Source organism: Myotis brandtii, unplaced genomic scaffold, assembly GCF_000412655.1.
Source record: "Myotis brandtii unplaced genomic scaffold, ASM41265v1 scaffold250, whole genome shotgun sequence".
Taxonomy (NCBI): domain Eukaryota; kingdom Metazoa; phylum Chordata; class Mammalia; order Chiroptera; family Vespertilionidae; genus Myotis; species Myotis brandtii.
In genome coordinates, this window is record NW_005359478.1 from 1,299,059 (window position 1) to 1,315,985 (window position 16,927).

The 16,927-nt window shown below is 39.7% G+C and overlaps 1 protein-coding gene across 21 annotated transcripts in view; it reads left to right on the forward strand.

The window, feature by feature from the left end:
• UBAP2L (ubiquitin associated protein 2-like) overlaps positions 1-16,927 on the forward strand; it is a 46,456-nt gene that overhangs the window by 1,172 nt on the left and 28,357 nt on the right. For 10 of the 21 annotated variants that reach the window (XM_014540771.1, XM_005867475.2, XM_005867466.2 and 7 more), the window contains exons 2-9: positions 3,434-3,563; positions 6,616-6,693; positions 7,252-7,362; positions 11,562-11,763; positions 12,141-12,236; positions 12,644-12,689; positions 13,618-13,730; positions 15,905-15,964. In XM_014540771.1, coding sequence (XP_014396257.1) covers positions 3,474-3,563; positions 6,616-6,693; positions 7,252-7,362; positions 11,562-11,763; positions 12,141-12,236; positions 12,644-12,689; positions 13,618-13,730; positions 15,905-15,964 — 796 coding nt within the window. In that variant the 5' untranslated portion in view covers positions 3,434-3,473. Of the gene's footprint in view, positions 1-22; positions 67-3,433; positions 3,564-6,615; positions 6,694-7,251; positions 7,363-11,561; positions 11,764-12,140; positions 12,237-12,643; positions 12,690-13,617; positions 13,731-15,904; positions 15,965-16,927 lie in introns of those variants that run through there. The other 11 variants (XM_005867476.2, XM_014540776.1, XM_005867477.2 and 8 more) reach the window with 4 other exon arrangements.

The following is a 16,927-nucleotide window of genomic DNA, read 5'->3' on the forward strand; positions in this document are numbered from 1 at the left end:
GCAGCTGGAGGAGGTGGGGGAGAGCGAGAAAGAGCGCGAGCGAGCGAGACCTGGGCCCCACCCGAGGTACGGCCCTCGCTGCCCCTGCCGGTGCCTGTGGAGAAGACGAGGGGGCCTCCTCCCTTTCCGACCCGCTGTGGGCCTCTTCTGATCCGGATCCGGCCTGGTTTGGGGGTGGCGGAGGGAAGGGAGGGCGACGGGGTGGAGCTGCCCTGGACTCGCTCATGTGGTCCCCAGTTTGGAGTGCGGGGGGTTGGATGGTTCCGGGTGGGAGGGAAGGAGGCGACGGGGCGCTGCGGAGCGGGGCGAGCCTTTCATCCTGAACGCGTGGGCTTGCGTCCCCGCTCCGTTTCCAGCTTCTTTGTCAGCTCTTCTCGTTGCCCTTCCTCCTTCCTCACCGCCCCAGCTCCTGGGATATCTGTCTTTTTTGCTGCCGTCTCTAGCTTTCTGTTGTCCATACTGGAGTTTGGTGTACCCCCCCGACATGATGATGTTATTTGTGGGAAGCTGGACATGGAGGCCCCCATCGGGGTGCCTTCCGCCGAAGGGACGTCACTAGAGCACCGGGGTGCTCGCTGTTCTCATAATGGGACAGTCATGAGACGTTTCCTCAGCCCCTTCCCCCGACGGGCAGCCCCTACATTGGCTCTGCGAGCTGATGTCACAAACAGGAGGCTGCTCCTTTCCACCGTTCTTGAAATGTGGCCACCTCCGGTGTAGGATGTTGTGGAAAGAAAAACAACACAGGAATAGGTGTTTCTCTTGTTCTTGTCGTGCTGCCTTGGACTGTCCCTGGTTATTAGGTGGAGAAGTGCTTTCTGTGTTTCCCCCCGTCCCCCTCCCACCGCCCATGTCTGGCCGGGGGGGATGTTTGATGGGATGGAACTTGATGGGAGGGGACGAGGGCCGGTGACCACCAGCATTCATTGAGCACTGGACCGTCTTGGCTGAGTATGGGCTGATAAGACTGCTTTGAGACCCCACACCATTGTCTTTAAAGATTAGATTACGCCAGTGATTATTTCCGTTACGAACAGGAAGTGTTTCTGGCATGTAAACTAACGATGAAAGGCCTTACAGTGTACTGTTCGCTCTTTATTTTTAAAGCCCCCTCCTTATTAAACATGTCCTAACTGGGAAGGACTATTTTCAGACATTCGATTGCAGTTCATGGGAAGGAGAGGAAGGGGTCATTACCACAAAGCATCTATTTATTCTAGGGGAATTAGTTACTTTGTAAGAAGTAGGAAGCCTTACCGGCCCCTATCCAGCTTCAGGGTCCCGGAATTGTTTCTCAAACTAGATTGTAAGCTCCCTGAGGGCAGCAACCGAGTCATATTGCTTTTGTATTTTCTCAAGCCCTGGACACAGTAGATACTCAATAAATACTTGTTATTTATTTTTTTCTGTAAAATTTCTCTGGCTATTTTTTTAAGTAGCTGGTTTTCAAAAAATGGTCAAGGGCACTCCTGTTTTGAAACCTGTATTTGTTCCCACACTAGTCCCTTGGTCTCCAATACTTCTCACCTATTTCCCTTAAACTTTTTTATTTTTTAAGAAGGAGTATTTAACAAGATTGCTCACCTTCACTGTGATAACTCTGGGTATGTGTCTGCTTGCTACTGAAAGGCTACTAATTCTGTGACCTCTAGTGCTCCATCCCAGATCACTTACCTGTTGCTCGGTGTTGTTACCACCTAGGTGGTAAATTTTTCTTAGTCACACTTTTTAAAACACTTGTAATAGAAAAATAGAAACCAATAGCAAGAGTGATCAGGAGGATTCCCCCCCACCCTTTCCTGAATGATTATGTGGCTTCCAATATGACTTTTAGTATATTTACATCAATTGGTACAGTATGTACAGTTGTCCACATAGCTAGCTAGTCATGCAATCCATAGCTGTAGTGTAAATCATGCTCACAAATTGAAATCACATGTGGAGTAGAAAGCAGTCAATAGTTGTAAGCTACAGGAATGGCTATCCCCATATTAGAAACTACATCTTAGAGCCAGTTATTAAGCATAACAGTTTCCTTCTAATTTTAATCCCCCCCTCCCACTTTTAGTTGAATCCAGGGGTACTTGGTTAAACAACAGATTTTTGTTGTTGTTTGTTTTTGTAAATTAAGTATTGAAACTTGATTATAATGCCAGCCTGGGAAACTGTACTACTGTGTAGTAAATAATCCCTTACTAAGCCAGAAATATTTATAGGTCTTTGTGTGCACATGTGTGTGAGGGGAGAGGTAGTGGTTAAAAATTAGTCCCTTACAACTCTTTCTTAGTGATAGAGGATGTAGAATTCTTAATTCTTAATGACTGCATCACAAAACAAAGACCCATCCAACCTATTACCGAACTTGGTGAAAAATTTATCCATAAGGAAGTCAACTTTTTTTGTGAACCAAGAAACAGGTGAAATTCATTTCCCTAATAGTTATTCCTTGCATATTTCTTTAGGAGCCCACTCTAGTTCTACCTCAAATCCAGCAATGTCTTCTGAGCAGTCTAGAATTAACCAATTAATAAGTAAATGAGCATAAAAGCATAAACGTGTACTCCTTGGAAGGGAATAAAACAATGCGGAATAACCTTATCTTGAGCACTCCATCGTGTGATGAATGTTTTCTTTGTTTACTAAGTCATCTTGCCCTGTAATAATGTCTCAAGTTTAAAATGATTTCCCAGAAGCCCTTTCTTCCAAATAAAACTTTGTGCTGCTAGATGATTTGGGTTTGGGATTCTCTGTATATCAAGGTGAGTGGTGGAGAGTAATTTTAATTCTGGTTTCTTGGACTGTGGATTAGGAGATCAACAGAAGCAGCTGCAAAAGCAATGTGTTGGAATTATCCAGGGAACTGAGGTTCTGGGCAAAGTCACTGGGGCTCTTATATGCCTTGTGGAAAGTATGGAAGCCCCACAGCATGCCGAGAGATAGAAACTTAAGGGAGAAAGAAGCTAGACTTGAGTTTGTGCTTTTTTAAATGATGGAGGTCACATGCAACTCAAAGGGTTGTAAGGCAGGTAAGCCTGTTTTCATAGGTGAATTGAGTACAGACTAATCCTCTTCCTGGAAGACTTGTTTCCAGGCTTTATCTTTCCTTTATGTCAAAGGGACTTGAGATATTTTTGTCTACTACTAAGATAGCAAAACTTCACAAAACCCGCTTATAGGGAACGAGTAACCAAACTGTGCTCATAACTTAAAAAACCCACATTATTTAACAGATGCTTTATACATTTCTTATACAAAAATGGATTAACATCCATAGTTTCATAAGGAATTTGTCAAACTAAATTTCTCTGAACAGGTGAATCCTCTTGGTTTATTTCTTTGAAGAACTGAAAGTGTTTAGTGAAGATGCTGATGAGAGGTTAAAAGCCCTCATTTTGCCTGTATTTAATATCTAAACTTTTTTTTAATCTTTCAGTATTCTACCTTGTAAATACTGTTATTTGTATATACTGTAAATGATGACGTCGGTGGGCACGAACCGAGCCCGGGGAAACTGGGAACAACCTCAAAACCAAAACCAGACACAGCACAAGCAACGGCCACAGGTAAAGAATCCAAGTGTTATGGATCCATGGGTAGGTGTGCTGATTGATTCTAGTTTCTATCTAATGCAGCATCATTCTATACTTTGGATTCTTCTTCTTTTTTAAAAAAGATATATTTTATTGATATTTTACAGAGAGTAAGGGAGAGGGATAGAGAGTTAGAAACATCGATGAGAGAGAAACATCGATCAGCTGCCTCCTGCACACCTCCTACTGGGGATGTGCCCGCAACCCAGGTACATGCCCTTGACCAGAATCGAACCTGGGACCTTTCAGTCTGCAGGCCAACGCTCTATCCACTGAGCCAAACCGGTTAAGGCTATACATTGGATTCTTGATTTGGGTTCTTCATTCTTATTTTCAAGTCCTTCTTTTTATTTTCTTAAAGTATGTTTTAATGATTTCAGAGAGGAAGGGAGAGGGAGAGAGAGAAATATCAATGATGAGAGAGAATCATTGATCGGCTGCTTCCTACATGCTCCCTACTAGGAATCGAGCCCACAACCTGGGCATATGCCCTTGACCGGAATCGAACCTGGGACTTTTCAGTCCGCAGGTCAACACTCTATCCACTGAGCCAAACCGGCTAGGGCATGTCCTTGTCTCTTTTTACTTGGAGCCTTATAACTATTAATGTCGTACTGTGATGTAGTGCTCTTTTTGTTCTTTTTTTTTTTTTTATTTAAATATTTTATTGATTTTTTACAGAGAGGAAGGGAGAGGAATAGAGAGTTAGAAACATCGATACAGGAATACTAGTCAAGAGTTTGGTTGAAATCTGGACTCTGCCAGTTAGCCAAAAACAAACCTCCATGTCACATATTCAAGAATCAGCTTATCCATAACATGGCAACTTGCCTCACAGATGTTAAGAATATTAACTGTATTAAAGAATTCTGCACAGTGCTCATATTATGAGTGCTGGCTATTTCTATAGTTTTTGGTATTTACCTGCTGTCTACCCACTAACTGCCGTAAAACTTTTATTTATTTTTTTAAATATATTTTATTGGTTTTTTTACAGAGAGGAAGGGAGAGGGACAGAGAGTTAGAAACATCGATGAGAGAGAAACATCGATCAGCTGCCTCCTGCACACCTCCTACTGGGGATGTGCCCGCAACCAAGGTACATGCCCTTGACTGGAATCGAACCTGGGACCTTTCAGTCCACAGGCCGACGCTCTATCCACTGAGCCAAACCAGTCACGGCTCTTTTTGTTCTTTAATACTGAACTATGAGGCTTGGAAAGAATGGCTCTTGTGCTTTGTATTTCTAAGATAGCAATACATGTTTTAGCAATAGCCAGCTTGCCATCTTTCTAGCCCACCTTTATCTTGCCACTTTTTGCCTTTCTTTTGTTATTCTTTTTCCTAACGGATCTGTTATCTTCCTCTTTGGTCTCACTGAGGCCTAATCTGCTATTTCCTTTTCCATGAGGCATTAACATCTTTGCTATTTTCCTTCAAAATTAACAAATGAGACACCCTAGAGCAGTGGTCGGCAAACTCATTAGTCAACAGAGCCAAATATCAACAGTACAACGCTTGAAATTTCTTTTGAGAGCCAAATTTTTTAAACTTAAACTATATAGGTAGGTACATTGTTATTAACTTAATTAGGGTACTCCTAAGCTGGCCTTTGCTAAAAACATCCTCAATCTCATTGAGGTACGTTCGCTAAGGTTGACCCCTTCCAACTCTCCCATCCACACTCGTCTTGTATACTTGTTTCGTCTATCTCCTTTCCGAAAACCGACTTCTGCGCATGGCCCACGAAGTTTGAATTGCACTGTACGTGCACGCCTGGACGTGGTATTTTGTGGAAGAGCCACGCCCCACCCCATAACAAAGAAACAGAATTTCCGGAGGATGAGGCCCCAGAAATCAGGATTTTAAAAAGATTCCCAGGTGATTCTAATGAGCAGCCAAGGTTGAGAACCACTGCCCTAGAGTATTGTAGTCCTCCTGGGTACTAAAGTTTATGGGTTTTTGTTTTTTAAAGTTTGATTTAGTATGATCTGTTTTCTATAACCAGTTTGGTGTTGGTTGGTATGTAATGTGAATAAATTAATTTCCCATTTGGTTATGGTCAGATAAATTGAATATGTAAGACTAGAACTTTCCTCTTACTCTTTTTTTTTTCCTTCCAAGTGAATTTCTAGCAGAATTTTAGCACTTAAGTTTTGAGTTAGTGTCTCAATTGGGACAATAAAATTTGTATTATCTTGTAAACATACACGGGATCCTGAGAAGATATGCTGAATCTACCTTTAGGCTAACCCTTATGTCAGCCCTAAGAATAGGAGGGTGGCATTGGTTATTGCAGAAATAGGAAAAGGGTTTGTTTACACATGACTTTGCAAATACTGTATATTAATGTGAATCAAGGTGCAGATGTTTCAAAGTGGTGCTGTGATCCCAATATGAAAGCCTCTTTAATGGTGAACATTGGTGAAAAGGCCTCCTGCTTTTTTTAGGTATTGTAGAGTGAAATAGTACCAGCTTTACTCTTTGTTTTTTGTCATTGTGCTGACTTAAGCATCTCAAATGCTGTTAGTGTTTTGTTGTTGTTTTAGAGGAAGCAAGAAACATCCATCAGCTGCCTCCTGCATGTGCCCTGACTGGGAATCGAACCCGTCACCTTTTGGTACACGGGTTGATGCTCCAACCAACTGAGCCATGCTGGCCAGGGCAGTTAGGATTTTATTACTTGGTCATTTGTAACAAGGAAACTGGGGTGGGAAATACAATGAATATTGACTACATAGGTCCTTCTTATTTCTCTAAACCAGGGGTGGGGAACATCTGTCCCTCAGGCTATAAGGCCCTCGAAATCATTCGGTCTGGCCCTGCCAAGGCATTAGGGGTGAGTTAATTAAATGTTTGACCAAATATAGCAGGCTGATTTTTAAGTTGATAATTTTGTATGGCCTGTGAACAATGTTATAAATATCCAAATGGCCCTTGGCAGAAGAAAGGTCCCCCACCCTGCTCTAAACTGTTGTCTGTCAATCATGCTTTTTTTTTTTTAACTATTTATCTCAATTCTTAGGCCACTGCGGAACAAATTCGACTTGCACAGATGATTTCAGACCATAATGATGCTGACTTTGAGGAAAAGGTGAAACAAGTGAGTGGATTGCTAATTTGCTGTAAACTATGGGAAAAAAAACATCTGGATTAATGCATAGATGCCTACCAGGGTACTTCGTGTTATAGGTATTAAAAGAGTTATGACCTGAAATATGATAGGTTAAGCCAGTAAATAAGTGCTTTTATTGTCTGATTTACTGACCCTTTTGGACAGATACCTTGTTCAGAGGTTTTGTCTTAATTTCAACCTCTTGTTTAATGACTGACTTCGTTGATGCCCTTCAATAGCAACATTGAGCAATTGTGGCATCTAGGAAGTGTGGAAGTTCATGTTATGTCGAAGTCTGTGTGTTTCTGAGTTTGATTCTCTATTAGATGTTTTATTGTTTGATTGCTTTTGTATGTAAGTCCTTTAATCCCATTTTTGGTCACTGTATTTTTTGCTTTTGGAATTAGAACACCAAAATTCTGCTTTGTTTTTTTAAGCCTGGTTTTTTCAAACTCAGCTGGTGTTTTCTTCACCTAGGTTTTGTTGTCGTTGTTTTGGTGGGGAGTACAAACTTGTTCATGATCACTGCTGATCTTTCTTTTTCAGTTGATTGATATCACAGGCAAGAACCAGGATGAATGTGTCATTGCTTTGCATGACTGCAATGGAGATGTCAACAGAGCCATCAATGTACTGCTGGAAGGAAACCCAGATACGGTATAGTGCTAATAAAGTGCTCTAGAAAGTGGGTCCCTGGCTGAGATGCTAGTAATATTCTAAAAATAGCAAATGGGGTAACTCAATTAAAACAGAGTACCTTATTCTTCATATAGAACTGGGAACTACTTTGAAGATTGTTTGCTGCAGTTTGCAAATACTTAAAATTAATGTACAATAAACAGGAGAAAACATAAAATCAGGTTCTTCTAATTGGCCTGGAATAAATTATTCACTCTAGGCTAGTGACTGTTTTCAGGACTGGATTAGTATGAATTAGAGATGCTATTTCATAGCTTTAGCTGCTAATATGGAAGACTTCTGTTCACCTGTTTTACTGTCATTGAACAAAATCACAAACTACTGGATTCTGACTTCAGCACATTCCCATCAATATCAGCTTTACGTTTTCCAATACCTTTTCATCATGTGAACTTATTTCTGTTGAGGTAGCAGATAACAAAATTTTACAGCCTCTTGACCATCCCTAGAGAGGATAAGGGAATATCTTGGAGGGTCTCTTGTTCTAGAATTTAGAATTGCTTTTACTTCTTCCTCTACTTCCCACTCAGTGAGAATCCTGTGTTTTTATGCTTGTCTTATTATTGTACCAAATTATAAGTCCCTTAACAACAGAGATTCTATTCTGCCTTACTAATTTGGGATGTTTCTGCAGTGCTTAATAGAGGACTTCATTTTTATTTTTGTTTAATGAGCAGTGTATCATTTTGAAGTCATTTTCATTTACTTGGTCTTACACGGGGGACTTTGGGTTGAGATAGAGAACCAGAGTTCATCCTTTGAGTAATCAACTGATGTTACAGTGTCACTTTAGTTGCATGTTGGAGGTTTGTCAGTTTTCTTTAGACAATGGGAAATCATAGTGGAAAACTTTCTTTAATCATTGAATTTAAATTTGTGAATTTTTCTCTTTAAAGTGTGGTTCCAGGTTTGATTTTACATTATTGACTTTATTTGAAAATTATTGCCTGGGCAGTTATATAACTGTGCCTTTGATTAATTTTGAGTTTACTCTAGAATAGTTGTCCCAAGATATTTTTGAAGGGGAAGAGGTAGGACTGACTACTCATGCTTTTTAAAAGTCTAATTTTGCACAAGTCACATTTTCTTTCACCTTACAGCATCTTCTGTCTAGTGCTTCAAGTTTGAACTTCCACAATATCAAAAAAGTAAACTGGAGCCTTGGCCAGTGTTACTCAAAGGTTAGCGCGTTGGCCTAGTCACAGAAGGCTTCAATTTCTGGTCAAGGGCATGTGCAGGAAGCAACCAATTGATGTGTCTCTCTCACATCCATGTTTCTCTTTCTCTCTTCCCCTTTCCCTCCCTCCACCCTCCCTCCCTTCTTCCCACTCTTTCTAAAAATCAGTGGGAAATATCCTCAGGTGAGGATTAAAAAAAAAGTTAATGAGAATGTGGGCTTATGCTACAAATAAACCAGCTACTAGTGAAATCAATGGGAAGCAAAGTCAGCTGCCAAGGATGTTGGATGTATTTGGGTGGATGCGATCATATCAGAAAACTGGCAGTATCTTTGGGAAGATCATAGTAATTCTCTTTCCTTATGGAGGTTATCTGGTGCCAGCAGCTAATGTATACCATAGAGGAAGAAGACAACAGGTTTCTGAAACTTGCTAGGTTTTAAGACAGACTAGCAAAAACTCTAAAAGCTAGCTGTTTTGAATCTGGTTTTCATTGTTTCTAATGCAGATTTAGCTAGAGGGTTATGCTAACATAGGAATTGAAGCCTCTGTAAGCAGAAAGTAACCCACCAATTGTAATGTGAAATCAACTTGGGTTGGAAGAGTAGGCAGTGAGGAGCTGCCAAGTCCTTGGTGGATACTTAATATGTACATTTTTAATTATTACTTTTGTAAACTATTTATTGTAGACTTTAGAATATGTAGATATGTTTTTACCATAATTTTAAATTGATGTTTTTGAACTTAAGAACTTTTAAAATTTTGGTAAAATATACTTAAAATTTACTGTTTTAACCATTTTAAAGTGTATAATTTAGGCATTAAGTACATTGACAAAGTTGTATAACCATTACTATTTATTTTCAGGAGTTTTTCATTTCTCAAACTGAATTGAAAATGGATTTTCTGTATTCATTAAATAGTAACTCCTCATTCTCCCTCCCATCAACTCCTGGTAACCTATTTTCTGTTTCTGTTTCTGAATTTGCCTATTCTAGTGGCATCATATAATATACTTGTCCTTTTGTTGTTATTTCACCTAGCATAATGTTTTCAAGATTTATATTGTGGCATGTATCAGAATTCCATTTTTTTAAGGCTTGATAATCCAGTATATGTATATGCCATCGTTTTGTTTGTCCGTTTATCCATTGATGGATATTTGGGATTATTTGGAAGTAATTGTAGATATCATAATATTTTATTCCCTAGATATTTTAGCATGCTTCCCTTAAAGAAAGATGATTTTTTTTTTGTTAATCCTCACCCAAGGATATTTTTTCATTGATTTTTAGAGAGAGTGAAAGGAGGAGAGAGAGAGAGAAAAATATTGATGTGAGAGAGACACACTGATTGGTTGCCTCCTGCACACACCCCAGGTACGTGCCCTTGACCCGGAATTGAACCCATAATCCTTTGGTGCACAGGCTGATGCTCTATTCAGTGAACCACACCGGCCAGGGTGAAGGATGATCTTTTATACCAGCGGTCGCCAACCTTTCGGACCTCACGGACCACCAGTGGTCCGAGGATCCCTGGTTGGCAACTGCTGCTCCAAAGGTTTCCTTAAACCAGCGGTCACCAACCTTTCAGACCTCATGGACCACCGGTTGGCGACCGCTGTTTTATAAGACCACAATATTATTGTCAACCCTGAGAATATTAATAGTAATTTTATATTCTACCTGGTTCATATTTTTTTTTTTCCCCATCCTCACCCAAGGATATGTTTATTGCTTTTAGAAAGAGCACTCCAACCAACAGAGCCACCTGGCCAGGGCCTGGTTCATATTCTTGAAAGCTATTCAATATTAGATAGCTATTGCTGATAACCAGGGTCATTGTTATTTGAGTTAGATGGTAACTAGGATAGTAAAGATTGGTAATTTGGGTGCTTGTCCTGGAATTTTTATTTTATATATATTTTCTGAAAAAATATGTGTAAATCAAGATATGTATATGTTTAAAACTTTAAATTTATAAAATTCATTTTCTTAAGGAATGAGTATTTTATAAGACTGTTTAGCTTATTTTTCTTACCACAAATTTTCTTTCTGGAATGAATTATAGAATATTCTGTTTTGGGGAAAGCTGAATTGGACTCTATAAGTTTAAGAAGTATAGGGGAGAACACAGTGCATAAAACCTGGAACAGAAGGCTTCCTATAGTCAGCATGTCTTGGGGCCAGGGCGGTGCCTTCCTGGCTGCTATTTGATCTTTTAAGAAAAGGAAGTTGGGATGTTGTGTGGGGAAGTAGGTGCTGTTGTTTTCCTCCTAAATTCTGGATTGCTTGGTTAGAGCATATGCCCAAGAGTTGAATGCTGTTTACTCATTCTGAATTCAAAGTTAACTTAGAAACTTTCTGTTTTCTTTCTTTGACATGCATGAGATTATAAAAAATTAGGAATCACTGAATCCACAGGAAATTAGTTTCTTTCAGCTAAGGAAACACACTTGAAAGCTAGGGACCAGGAACTAAGTCTTTTGACTAATATGCCAAGTGACTAAACTGGATAAGGATCTTGATGATCCTTTTGGAAATGATCTCTGCAGTGCGTTAGCACCTCCCCTATAAAAGAACTTCAGTTGTGCAGTGTTAGGTGTCAAGTTTGTTTTGAGATTCTTTCTGTACCCTCCAAGTAAAGTAGTTAGAGGCATCTTAGACTTGGATGCTGAGAGGAGAATGGTTAACAGTTGTCGCAGCTTTTTTCTTTTTTAAAAATACATTTTTATTGATTTTAGAATGAGGAAGGGAAAGGGAGAGAGAGAATGATCAATTGGATGCCTCCTGCAAACCCTGCATTGAGGATTTTGCCCACAACCTGGGCATGTGTCCTTACTGGGAATCTAACTGCAATCTCCTGGTTCATAGATAGATGCTCAGCCACTGAGACACAGCAGCAGGGCTGTTGCAGCTTTTATCTCTGGTTTCCTGGTAGCAATCCATGTTGATTAGCTATGAATGCTCTGCCCTTTAGCATTCCTGGGAGATGGTCGGAAAGAAGAAAGGAGTCTCAGGACAGAAGGATGGTGGCCAAACGGAATCCAATGAGGAAGGCAAAGAAAATCGAGACCGCGACAGAGACTATAGTCGGCGACGTGGTGGGCCACCAAGACGGGGAAGAGGCGCCAGCCGTGGACGAGAGTGTATGCATGGGGCTTTAACAAAACCAGCTGTGGGTCAGTAATGTCCAGATTTCAGGGTTGTCAAGGCCCTGCTAGGCCGGACCTAGTAACCATTATATCACCTTTTTAAAAATTTTCTTGCCATTATCTCTTCCGAGACCCTGGTGTCTCTTAACATTAGCCTTTCTAGCAGCAACCACCAGTTTGGCATTAAGTTATCCTGTAACTATTTGTAAAGTTTGACTTACAGTTCTCTGTTGTGGTTCATCACCATTCCCCTAGTAACCATCATGTTCCATCCTTCCAGCTCATTTTTTCTCTCATTTTGGTCTTCCACCAGTGTATATACATACCATTTATATATATACTTACATACCATTTATGTATATTCTGTTGATTCCGCTCTGGCCATCTTGTTTTGTTTTTCCCAGTTCGGGGTCAGGAAAATGGATTAGATGGCACCAAGAGTGGAGGGCCTTCTGGAAGAGGCACAGAGAGAGGCAGAAGAGGTCGCGGACGAGGCAGAGGTGATCATTATGGTGTGGGGAGGGCTTGGACATTGGGGGACTCTTACTAGTTTTGTAGGGGTCTGCATTATTTCAAAACAAATTCACATAGAGTCTAGTTACCTTCATAGTTGAGATGTCATGCAAATTTTGGAGGTTGCTAAGTGGGCAATGAGAAGATGGATGTCATTTCCTCTAGTTTTATTGTTGATATTATTGTATTTGTTTGAGGACCCAGCAGTATGATCAGCAAAGGAACAGTCTGTCAATAGTAATGATTATCCTACTGCTTTATATGAACTGATGCACTACAGAGTAAGAAAAAGCACATCTGATAATATTAACCACTTAATATTCTGAGTTGCCTCAGTTGGCAAGTTAGTTTTGTTTAATTTCTACAACATTTCTGTCTTTTTCTCTTTCCTTAGGTGGTTCTGGTAGGCGGGGAGGAAGGTTTTCTGCTCAAGGAATGGGGTAAGTTTCCTTGATCCAATGTTAAAGTCTTTAGGGTGGCTAATATCCTGATGTCCTGTGGATAATAATAGACAACCTTAACCAAAATGTAATAAAAAAGATGTCTAGACCAGTGGTCGGCAAACTGCGGCTCGTGAGCCACATGCGGCTCTTTGGCCCCTTGAGTGTGGCCACGAAGTTTCAATCACACTGTACGCGCGCGCCCGCATGTGGTATTTTGTGGAAGAGCCACACTCAAGGGGCCAAAGAGCCGCATGTGGCTCACGAGCCGCAGTTTGCCGACCACTGGTCTAGACTATTTAATCAGAAAGGTGTGTACTTAGGACTTACTTTTATTTTTCCTTTAAAATTTATTTTTATTGATTTCAGAGAGGAAGGGGGAGAGAGGGAGAGACATCAATGATGAGAGAGAATCATAGATCGGCTGCCTCTTGCACGCCCCTTACTGGGGATCGAACCTGCAGCCCAGGCATGTGCCCCTGACTGGAATCGAACCGGGGATCCTTCAGTTCATAGGCCAATGCTTTATCCATTAAGCCAAATCAGCCAGGACAGGGCTTATTTTTTTTTAAGGAAAAGCTTTTACCACCTGGGTCATTATTTCTGTTTCACAGCTTAATTTGAATGCATATACCTACTATCTTCCCACAATCTTCATGTGAATTTTATTACGATTATTGGTGTCCTAACCCAAAATAGATAGTAGATATAAATTGAGATTATGCCATGACATTTTAAGTAGGCTGATAGGTGAGGAAAAATTGACAGCATAGGTTATAGAAAGGGGCCGTGATTGATTTGTACTAAGAAAGGGACATTGAACATTCTGATTGCCCTCCTCTTTGAGTTAATTTTTTCTTGGTACTGCTTAGGTGTCAGAGACTCTTTTAAGCTTTTTTGTTGTTGTTCACCCCACCCCACCCCTCAGAACCTTTAACCCAGCTGATTATGCAGAACCAGCCAATACTGATGATAACTATGGCAATAATAGCGGCAGTACGTGGAACAACACTGGCCACTTCGAGCCAGATGATGGGACGAGTGAGTGACTGTTTATTATTCGTTTCTTGTCTCTGGGAACCTAAGGAAATAATTGTTTTGAGGTTATAATTATGTAAAGTGGAGGAATAGTTTTTGGGTGCAGAGATAGGGGGAGAAAGGGAGAAAATCACAAATGAATTACTGTGTGTTCTCGTTACTTTGTGTCTGTATGCACATTATACAAACTTTCACCTGATCTTCATCATTATTTTACGAAACAGACATTTATCATCACCTTCCAGACGACGAAATTAGATTGAAAGAGGAGTGAAGAAATTTGCTAGTATTTGAACTCAGAATTATTTGATTCTACAAGCCCATGCTCTTTCCATTATGCCATATAGGTGCCATTAGCTCCAGTTGTTATTTCCTAGTACTTTTGTTAGGGTAGCTAGCATTGCCTTGTGAAAAGATATCCAGAATTAATTAATTAATCAAGCCACTACTTGTAGAGATGAAGAGGTTCCAGAATCAAAGCCCACTGTCAGTTTGTTTTCTCATACGGAGGTAGGAGTATCTTTTTTCCTTTCATTTTTGAGAAATCTCAATATCTGGGCACAAAGGAAATCTTGAGACTTTTTTGCTCGCTTTGTTGGACAGTGTTCTGGGTGTGGTAGAGTATTATAGGATTTTAATAAGATTTTTTTTTTTTGTTAGCTGACTTTGGTGCTTCTATCTGGGTAGGGTGTATATATTTAAGGATATGTTAGGCTTGTGGGCTACACCAAGATATATTTGAGAGTACGATACTTTTACTGCTTTAAATAAGCGCAGCCTCTGGGCTCCAGAGTACTTCTTATGACATCAGCTCCTTCTGTTTTCCTCTTCTAGAGGGGGGATGAGTTAATAGTAAAGAAATAGGCTTTTTGACTTCTTATCCATTAAACTTGCCTTGCCCCTTTTTATTTTCAATATTTTTATTTTATTGATTGATTGATTTTAGAGGAAAAAAACATTTGTTGTTCCATTTATTTATGCATTCATTGGTTGATTCTTGTATGTGCCCTGATGGGGGATTGAACCCCCAACCTTGGAGTACTGAGATGATGCTTTAACCAACCGAGCTACCCGGCCAAGGCTCTATGCCTTGCCCCTATTTATTTAAATGTATTTTTATTGATTTCAGAAAGGAAGGGAGAGGGAGAGAGATAGAAACATCAATGATGAGAGAGAATCATTGATCAGCTACCTCCTGCACACCCCACACTGCAACCTAGGCATATGCCCTGACTGGGAATCGAACTGTGACCTCCTGTATCATAGGTCGATGCTCAACCACTAAGCCATGCTGGCTGGGTAACATTGCCCCTTTTTAAAGATCAATGATCTTTATCTTTGTAGGGTCTTTGGCACAGCTTCTCATCTACTGTCCATAAGATGTTAGATATACCTCGGGTCCTGAATGTTACTTGCTTTTTGTTTACCAAGTTGTGTTATAAATTAATTTGGAATACAGCTTTTTAATTGATGGAGACTAATGTTGAGTTATTGGCAGGATAGACATCTTTGAATTCCTTTGACCATTTGGCTATGAAATGTCCTTTTCTGTTTTAACTTTCTGTACTTTGGAGGCATTAGAACTGCTCTTCATTCATCTCTTGATGGCTGGTAGCAGTCTGAATAACAAAAGTTACTATTTTTGAGCTCTAAATTGCTCTTGGGTATTTGGCATTTTATCATTGGCAGAAAAGATGATAGAAGTTAAGAGATTTTATTTTCAGTTGTGGATAAAAAATCAGGCATGGAGTCCCAGTCCTGGATTGCTAACTTTCGCTGTTCTCAACAAGGTTCTGGTTGGAAAACTGGAGAAGGTTGAAGAAGTTTATGTTTATTTCTATTGAGTGGGAAAATAGCAGATTTGAGAGGCTAGAATCCGAAATCTGTGGTTTGTGTTGGAATGAAAAATTATGTGATGCCGCTTTCATGTTAGTGTGAAAAGTATTGGGTATAGCTTCATGCATCCTCATTATTGTTAATTTCATTACGAACTCACCTTCATGCATGATCTCTTTTTGTGTTTTTATGGTAGCACACTCAAATTCCTTTTTTAATTTAAAAAGAAATTTAAACCTACCCTTAAAATATCCACAGGTACGCTGGGAATTGTGTTTTTGGGGCAAATGTTCTCATTCACAAGCAAAATTTCACTGGTTGTTTTTTCTTTTTTGTTTCAGGACTTGATTTCATTGGGGTTGAGGGGTCAAATTATCCCCGAAAATTTGAGACTGCTCCTGGTATGATACATCCAGGCGCCTAACTGCCCCGGATATTTTATAGATTTTTATGAACTGAAATATCTGTGGATATGTCATTTTTCTGTCTTACTGCTTTTTCTCTTTCTGCCTTTTTCTGCCATATTTTATGCTCGTTTTTGCTTCTTGAAAATTTGGTTCATTTAATGACTAACATTTACATTGACTGTGCTTTCTTTTGATGGAATGGAAACCCTAATCTGTTGTTCAGAGCATTTTCATTCTTTCTGTTCCTTAATGCTTCTTCAGTATAGTCCTCTTCCTCAGTCATTTTTATACATTCTTTATAAGAAAATATCAATGAGGAATCTACATTCTTTTCTATCCTAGCTGTAGTTGCCAGAGTGCAAAAAATAAAACCCTTTCATTGAGAGATTATCTCTCAATAGCAGATAACTTCTCAGATCATTTCCAACTCTAGGATTGTGTGTATGCATTAACCCAGATCTTGGGGGGAGAGGGGTTGGCTCATTTAGCCATGGTGGGATGGATGTCAATGGGTAGGAAGAGTGGTATCACCAGAGAGGTAGAGGAAAATGTGGTTTATAATTTGTCTAAACTGAGATTGGACTATAGTCTGATTCGGAGAACATTGTCATTAGTAAGTGGTTTGGAATTTCCCTGGTGCAATTTTAACTATTGTCCTAGGACAGGCATTGAACATATTTTTCTCTAGGAAATAGGATTTTTCATTATTAAATGTATTAAAGAATTTCAGATGGGTTTTATAGCTGCTATAATATTTCTCTTCAGTGACAATGAAATATCTGAATACCAGACTTTAATTTTTCTAAGAAGCTTTCTCCATTTGGATATAAATCTTTAAATTATTCAATATATCAATATATACTATTGTTCTAGAAAAGAAAATAAAGAGTGTTCTTGTCCCTTCTACAGATACGTTTTTATTTCTTACTGTAGCCCTTTGGTCAAAGGGAAGAATAC